At 43.5% G+C, this 9042-nt stretch overlaps 1 protein-coding gene across 1 annotated transcript; it reads right to left on the bottom strand.

Annotated features, from left to right (window-relative positions):
• Positions 1-8610: 8610 nt before the first annotated feature.
• Positions 8611-9042, bottom strand: LOC124659329 (monothiol glutaredoxin-S3-like). The gene has a single exon (XM_047197238.1). It carries the CDS (start codon positions 9040-9042, stop codon positions 8611-8613), a length of 432 nt encoding a protein of 143 aa, XP_047053194.1.

The raw sequence follows: 9042 nt of genomic DNA, 5'->3' as shown, positions 1-9042 counted from the left end.
AATAAGCTTTGTGCATATTACAAGCCTAGAAAATGTGAACATTTGAGGTTGTGTCACATAGAATTGATACCGTAAATTATCTCTCTCCTATGTGGCATGTTTGCTCAAACAAGCTCCAATTTGCTTAAATGGCTTCATTGCTAATATCTTTGTGGATCTTATTTGTGAAAGTTTTTCTTGGCATGGTTTTTCCCAACGTGTCCCTCAATACATTTTTGGAAAACCATGTGCTTCAAGTCATACTATTAATTGCTTTGCATGTTGGTATGAATACTATTAATTGCTTTGCATGTTGGTATGAATACTATTAATTGCCTTGCATGTTGGTATGACTAAATGAAGCTATCAAGAAACTATCTTTGCATGATGGTTAACTCTTATCTTTTACCATATGCTTTGTTCGTTGTAAATATGATCTTATGTATACTTACAAACTACCACCGGAAATATTTCCTAATACCTCTTGTCCTAGGACAATTGGTAATCAATTATGAGGTAGATACTTATTGATCATATCTACATTGGCTCTTGTATTTATATTGCCTTATTTATTGCCATGAATTTGTTGTGCTTTAACTCCCATGTGTCTTCCTTGCATCTCATGGATCTAATTTGTCTATTCAAACTTTCTTAGCATTTTTTAGTAGATATAGGTAGCGTGATGATCCTAGTTTTGTGCATTTTGTATCCATATTCTAAATCCTAGATAATGCACTAATCTTGGGGAGCTCTCCTATATTTGTTATAATGCTTAAACTTCTCTTGATCATTATCAAAAATTTGGTTTTGGGAGACATAAATTTTCTTTTTGGTACTTTGTGCCATCATAAAAAGTTTCGAGGGTTTGGTTTATTTGTAGGAACCTTGCTCTCTTGGGAGTTGGTTATCTCATTCCTTTGTGTTTAGGTTTAATTAGCTTCTTATAATGAGATAACTCTTTGGAGTCAATCTTGTGTTGATTTGATTCTTTCATATAATTTGGACAACCATTGTCTCTTGGTTTATTTGGTGTTTTGTCCAAATTGTGTCTTCCTTTTGTTCTTGAAAGTATTGTGCATGCATATTTAATATACGTATATCTTATGGCATGTGTCACTTTCTTTGATCCAATATATAGGGTAAACTCCATCAAATCCTAATTTGACTAAGATGTGCATGAAATTCAATTTCATATCTATATGCACATAGAATTGTGGAGTTTGTCCTATATGTTGTAGTGTGTCTAACTACTTCGGACCCAATTAGTTTGGGGACCATTTTGTACTTACCTTTGTGTTAGGTACAATGGATATGCATTGAATGCTTGTCTCACTCTTGGAAAGAAGTGGTGACTCAATGGTAACTTGAGGCAAGCTAGGATGATCAAACGAACACATATCTACTACATCCACACCAATGCTATCTTGGTAACAAGTATCTTCTCATGCATACTTTTCTTGTATCCAACCTTATGGTTGCATCTTGGCATGAATCTCTTGATTTGCAAATGTTGTTCTTCTTGCAAAAGTCTTAATGAAACCTCTTTATTGTGAATGTGAGTAATTTGAGATGAGTGCATTTGTTGGGAAGTATTTTAAATCATGCTCATGATTCATCCATCCCAACTATGCCTATCTAGCAATTTTGTTGCATATCAATTCCTCAAGGCTCTCACATGTGCAATATAGATGAAAGTGCAAATTTAGTTACTTCTTTTGGTATCCCCGTTTGTGATACTTGTTGCCTTTCTCAAATGCATCCCAACTATCTTCTATCCCTTGTTGATATTTGTGATGTATTTTAGTTGTTTGTGGTTGAAGTTCATGAATATACAATAAGATAAAATTGAGCCTTTGGCCATGCTATTAAGCAGAAATTCTTATTGATATATTGCATGACTTCGTCTTGGATATCATATTATTTTTCTTGCGTATCTATTTTATGTGTGCATGTTTCTTTGTGGATAAATATCTTTGTGATATTGCCCACTTAGAGAAACTTATACACATAAGATATGATACATCTCCTTTTGATATCTTATTTACTTATTGCGTGTTGGTTGGTCATGCTAAGAAATATAATTCATTGAAGACTATGATGATGCTTTTTGCTCATCCTTGTAATAGTCTTATAATATGCCTTATCGTGCCTTTCACATATCCTCTTGGTTGAGCCTTTTTATTATGGTGCCTCTTACTTGTTGCTCAACTATTTGTTTGTTGCAAGTGTTTAGCTTACTTTTCTATCTATGATCTATTACAAATGTTTGTGTTTTAAATGAGGGAGTGAGGATTCCATGTTATGCATATTGTATTCAAATGCAACATTTTATTTTATGCATGTACCTTGGGGAGCTTCCTCATTTGATTTAGAACACTATCTTGTGGTGATCATTAGAGTTTGATTCACTTGGTATCTTTTGTTTTTGAATGATATTATGGGAGTGATGATTCCATGTTTGTGCACTTTATACTCCAATGCAAATTGTCTAGTTTTGTGCACAAACCTTGGGGAGCTTCCTCATATTATTTAGAGCAATCTTCTTGATCTTATCATAATATCTATCTTTCTTTTGGTATCTTCCTTGTGGTTCATTTGGTTGCTTGCTTCATTTGTTGAAGCTTCTTGACTTTGTTATCTTTTTGCAATCTTTGATCCTATCTATAGTGTGATTCCTTCCGAATATTCGTCATTGGATATGTGCATTTGATTCCACTGAAATTATGAGAAATGCACACGCTATGGAGGAACTCTCACTATATTGGCCTTCTAAATTTTTCACCCATTTCGGCAATTGGTGCCAATGGGGGAGAAGTTTGGAGGGTTTAAGGGAATTTGGTTATGTCTTTGCTTTGTGCTTAAGCATGTGCCTTTATTGCATTGCATCTTGTTGCTTTGCATAGTTGAATATTTAGAGGAAACTCCACTAGGCTTTGAATGCCAATATATGCAATGAAAGTCAAGATCATTCACACATGCATATATTATGGGGGAGTTTGCTCTATATATTCAACTTATTTGTTACATAAATTCCTTATATAAACCCTCTCAAAGAGATTGTCATCAATTACCAAAATGGGGGAGATTGAAAGTGCATGGGGCCCCCATGTGTGGTTTTGGTAATTAATGACAATCCCTATGGACTAATGTTTGCATTGAGTTATATTTGTAGGAGTTGTCCATAGGCAATTCTTGAACCATATGTTGGCTTCAAGGTTGCAATAAGAAGAAATTGATGAAGGATATCAAGTGTCAAGTATGTCTTGAAGATGAAGATGAAGTGAGCCCTCAAGTTACTTCAAGACATCAACATGATGAAGAATGAAGAAATGAAGTGCAAGTTCAAGATGAGCCAACTCGAAGAGTTCATAAGCTTGAAGCTTGCCATGGAGTAATGATGTGCAAGTTCAAGATGAGTCATCTCGAAGAGATCCTTTGCTTGAGTCTTTCCATCCATATGGTGATCATGGATATGTGAAGATGCGCCGAAGAAGAAGCTCTCCCATGGTGGATTATGGGGGAGCAATCCACATGGTGGTCATGGTTATGTGAAGATGCGCCGAAGAAGAAGCTCTCCCATGGTGGTTTATGGGGGAGCAATCTACAAGACTTCGTCAAGCAAGCACAAGCAAGAAAGGCGTTCCATCTTGTTGAGGTCAAGATCATCGTCATCAAGCTCAAGTGGAATGCGCAAGTATAAGGTTTGCTCTTGATAGGGTTTCTTTCTCACCGGTCTCATAGTGTAGTTGGAGACCGGTTTATAGTTTAGTTGCCGTACTATCAAGAGGGCTCTCGAGTGAGTAACTTGATTGTATCGTTCGGAGAGAGCTCAAACCTTTGCATCCTTGCATCATCTTTCTTGGTTGTTATTTGGACCTTATCCATGTGATGTTTTAGAGCTTGTGCTTATTCTCATGAGAAGCTCTAGTTCATCGAAAACGGATTTTGCATAGATCACTTGTTGCGTTTTCGAGTTTGGTTCATCATCTTTCTTGGTTATTATTTGGATCTTATCCATGTGATAATTTAGAGCTTGTGCTTATTCTCATGACAAGCTCTAGTTCATCAAGAATGGTTTTTGCACGGGCAACTTGTTGCATTTTCAAGATTGGAGGTTTTACCGGTATGTCTTTTTTAGATAGGTCAAACCTTTCATCATTTGTTTCTATCCTCCCTTGTTGGACTATGATGGTTTCCTGCATGATCTTGTAGAGCTTGTTCCTAGCTTTAAAACAAGCCCAAGATCATCAAAATCGGAGTCCGGATGCTAAAGTTATGCCCGTTTCAGTTTGATGTTTCTGCCAGTTTTCAGGGGGGCGGATATTCCGGCCCAAGTTTGGGGCGGATAATCCGCCCCCGGAAAAATCCGGTTTTTGGACAAATCCGGGAAAATATCCGGCCAAATGTCCGGCCCCCATCCTGAGAGCAGTTTTCTCATGTCCTTAGCCGTTTTTTGGGGGCCGGATATTTTGCAAATATCCGGCCCGGAAAATCCGGCCTGAGCACACCCAAACGGTCATATTTCGATGGGAGGGGGTATTTAAGCCCCCCTTCTTCCTCCTTGGGCAGCTAACTCTTCCCCCAAGTGCTCTCCACCATTGTTGACCTTGAGAGCTTCTCTTTCCCTCTACTCCACCTATGCTTCTTGAATCTATTTGAGGGAAAAGGAAGAGGAGATCTAGATCTACATTCCTACCAATCAAATCCCTCTCTTTGTGAGGGGAATCCACTAGATCTAGATCTTGGAGAAATTTGGTGTTCCTCCTCTTATTTGTTCTTCCTCTCTTATTCCCCCAATAGCTTTTGTAGCTTTGTTGGAATTTGAGAGAGAAGGACTTGAGCATCTTTGTGGTGTTCTTGCCATTGCATTTGGTGCATCGGTTTGAGTTCTCCACGGTAATTCGTGGTGGTGAAAACAAGAAGGTTGTTACTCTTGGGTTCTTGGAACCCTAGACGGATTCTAGGCCTTTGTGGCGATTTGTTGGGAGCCTCCAATTAAGTTGTGGATGTGTGCCCCAATCTTTGTGTAAGGCCCGGTTTCCGCCTCGAAGGAAATCCCTTAGTGGAACCGTGACCTAGGCCTTTGTGGCGAGGATCACCGGAGATTTAGGTGAGGCGCCTTCGTGGCGTTCGGTGTGTGGTGTGAGTACCGCATCTTGGGGTGAGGCTTTTGTGGCGTTGGTGTGCATCGAGCAACCACACCTCAAGGTGAGCCTCTTGTGGCGTTCGGGAGCACTAAGCAACCGCACCTCTCCACCGGAGATTAGCACTCACAAGAGTGTGAACTCCGGGATAAATCATCGTCTCCCGCGTGCCTCGGTTATCTCTATACCCGAGCTCTTTACTTATGCACTTTACCTTGTGATAGCCATCGTGCTTGAAGTTATATATATCTTGCTATCACATACTTGCTTGTATTGCTTAGCATAAGTTGTTGGTGCACATAGGTGAACTCTTGTTTAGAATAAGTTGTTGGTGCACATAGGTGAACCATAGTATATAGGCTTTGGGCTTGACAAAGTAAACTCTAGTTTTATTCCGCATTTGTTAAGCCCATATCGTAAAAGTTTTAAATCGCCTATTCACCCCCCCCCCCTCTAGGCGACATCCGTGTCCTTTCAGACACACCTGGTGGCATCGTCATGGTAACGGCACATGGTCATCACCTTAGTGCAGGTGTGGTCGAAGATGACTACACTGTACTCGAAGGAGGACACCTTCTTGAAGATGAGGAACTGGCCTACCTGCAGCTGATGAGCGACTGCGAAGGCCGCCCACCCCTGGTCGATGTATGCGTCATCGCCTTCTCTCACCGTAGTCATCCTCCAGTTGCAACCAGTGTTGGTGGTGACGATGATGTTCGAAGGGATTTTCCGAACCACATGGAGAAATCTTGAGGGATCCGAAGCCGGCTGAAGGTGGGCCTGAAGACGATGCGCGGGAACTGGTCCGGCCCTACGTCCGGCTGGAAGTGGCCGACGTTAGCCGCCCTTTGCTTTTTCGACGGTCCCTCCTGGGGGGTCTCACGTGACCCAAGCTTGAGCTTCTCAGTCTGCCACAAGAACACATGGCATTAGATGTGTGCCTGGTCACAAGTATATAGATGAAAACAAACATTGAAAACATGTGATGCCTCATACATTGGTTCACACGGCAACTCAAAGGACATCCCTCAAACTAAGTCTAGTGTGCAAGTAATCACACACACACACACACACACACGACTAAGTTTGAGGGCAGCACCTTACCTTCCAGTGTGCCATTGTTCAATCATTGGCCAATGCACTAGACAAACAAAATGAGGCCTCATGTATTGGATCACACGGTAGGAAAAGGGACTGTCCGCAAACTAAGTCTAATGTGCAAGTAATATGACACACATGACTAAGTTTGCGGGCAGCATCATGCCTTCCGTTGTTCCATAGTTAAATCATTGCCCATTGCAGAACTGAAGAAGTACAAACATGGAAAGTAAGGTAGCATATGACTCATACAATGAGAATATATGGAGGAGATGTTTGATCAGAACCAATGGCATGGTCATGTTCAGTCATGCCATAGGTTCTGATCAATCATCTCCTCACACACTATGATTCCCGGTTACAATCATCGGCCTAGTTTAATCAGAAACAACATAATCTAGAACAAACTACCGCGACTCATTCCACACAGCAATCTGAACATGCTAAAGCCAGCACAAAAAACCCTTCCTCTCTCTGCATGCACTGTAAAATCTAGCAGTTTCAGCAATCCACGGTCCAATCTCGGAAGGATCTACCGCGATTGAAGATTAGAGTAACAGATCTAAGCAAATCGAGCCGTGAACACCAAGACCTCGACAAGAACATCAACCAATGGGGACAAACACCTTGTAAACATCAATTCGAACCCTATACTAATGGAAACCCTAGCAGATCTAATGTGCATGTCGTCGCAAATGCCCGAGAATGGCATGTTCTGGTAGAACGAGTACGAAGGTGAGAAGGAGAGATCGTTACCGCCATTGTTCCGGCCGAGGACGAGCTCGAGGTCGCGGGCGAACTCGAGATGCCGATGAAGACCGCCGAGCAGGTTCAGGCCAATGTCGCAGTGCTGCTCGCTGATGTCTCCTCCTCCGGTATCGGTGCTTCTCCGTGCGGCGGTCCGGTGAATTGGTCGGTGGGAGGGGAACCGCCGAGTGATGTGACAGTTTGGGGGAGGTGAGAGTGCAGTCGCGAGTGAGAGGAAGGAGAGGGAAGCGGTGAGCCTAATTATGACGCGTGTTCCCGAAGTGACGCGACGTTTCCGCCTCACTTCCCACGCGTGCAGCCTTCTGGCCGTAATGGGCCTGACCCCGGAGAAAGTACCATTCCGGGCGTTCCTCCAGGGCCTGTCCCGGGGTGCTTTAAAATCCGGTTCCTACAAGAACGCGACGGCCTGCAGGCAACCAAACGGCTCATTTCAAGACCCAGCCCATGCAAAAAACTCGTCTGCAGACTACCAAACGCGCCCTTATTGACCAACAACAACGTTTGTGTGGTGCTTGAGACTGAGTTTTCAGGTGTTTGTCTCGAGGCTAAAGATGATGTATGGGGTTCATGCGTTGAGTTGGGCAACCTTCCAACCTTGTGGGAGAACAACAGAGGGAGGAATTTAACCGAGTTTCAAAGGAAGGTGTAGGAGCTGAATCAAATAAATAATTATAATGTTTTTTGTTTCTTTGTTCCTAAAACTTGGTCAGGTGCCCTAGCGTTCCCTCGGAAAAACATGTGGGTATTTTGGTCGATATTCGGACTTGATTCCCGATGACATGTGCATCAGTGGCGTTTTGCCAACTGAACAACTCGGCTCTGACGTCGCAGGAAGCAGTGGCTTCAACGCCAAACTAAGAAAAACACGTGAATTTTCTCAAAGACTTTGTTGAGCATGCACGTCCAAACTAGCATTGACCGTATGTTCATACACTGACATTGTTATTGGAGTAAAGCTCCTGATTTCCCCATCTTCCATTTTTTATTTTGTGAAACACGTCTTCCTATCAACGGAAATCGGCTCCTACTGTCAGAATATTTCGCTTTTACGAGATATAAAAGTGTGAAACCCGGATTTGATCCTTGTTGGGCTCAGCCGCTCAGGCCTGGGGGTGTGTCTGGCCTCCTAAACATCCAACCATGCAAACGAAAAAACTGATGGGTTTTTTAACGGGAAAACTCCTACACTAAAATTTCAATGTATTTTAATAAGGAGATAAAATTTCAGCAATTATGGCTTGCTTCCACGCATGAATTTTGCTGGAAACGGTGCAGTTCTTGTTGTTTCTAGGAAGAAAAACTCTTGTTCCACACACGACCTCAAATTTGCACAAACCAACCTAGAGAGACTATCCCGTCGCGCATAGAAGTGAGAGTGAGCAAATCCTCGAGAGCGATCCAACAAAGCAACACCCATGTTTGCCTTTTTTTTTTTCAGCAAGGCTACTATACTTTTAGAATTCAGATGGCATTGCCGACACATCGAGAATAAACAGGAAAACAAATCTAGAGTTGTCAAATGTGCCGCACGCACATATTCGAAACTTACACAACTTACTATAGTAACTAGGGCGGAATTAACTGATTAATTAACGCCAGATGATGAGGACGGATCACGGGATCAGAGCCACAGAGCTCCGGCCTGCTTCAGGACCGGCACGAGCTCGCCGGCGATGTGCATCGCCATGAGCCGGTCGAGCCCGCCCACCAGCTTCCCCCCGATGAACACTGCCGGGAACGCCGCGTGGCGCGACGCCGTCGTAGCTACCGGCGCCGCGCCGTACGCGTCGACGACGCCCTTAGCGCTGTTGACGCTGGACGACCGGAGCGCGACGACGAGCGCGGCCGGGTCGGCGTCGTCGGCGACCTCGAGCACCGCCGGGTTGGCGCCCTGCCCCAGGAGCAGGCGCCGGGCGGCCACGTGCACCATGCAGCAGCCCCGCAGCCCCACCACCACCACCGGCTTCTCCTCCACCGTCCTCCGCACGTCGCCGACGTCGTCGGTGCTGGCCGCCGCCATCAGCCGCGGTGCCGCCCCCCTGGCTTCTTGCAT

Source organism: Lolium rigidum, chromosome 6 (assembly GCF_022539505.1).
Source record: "Lolium rigidum isolate FL_2022 chromosome 6, APGP_CSIRO_Lrig_0.1, whole genome shotgun sequence".
NCBI classification, from domain to species: Eukaryota; Viridiplantae; Streptophyta; class Magnoliopsida; order Poales; family Poaceae; genus Lolium; species Lolium rigidum.
This window is presented reverse-complemented; position numbering and strand designations above follow the sequence as displayed.

Excerpts from the sequence above, each read along its gene's own strand:
- LOC124659329 (XM_047197238.1), bottom strand. The coding sequence starts at position 9,042 with ATGCAAGAAGCCAGGGGGGCGGCACCGCGGCTGATGGCGGCGGCCAGC.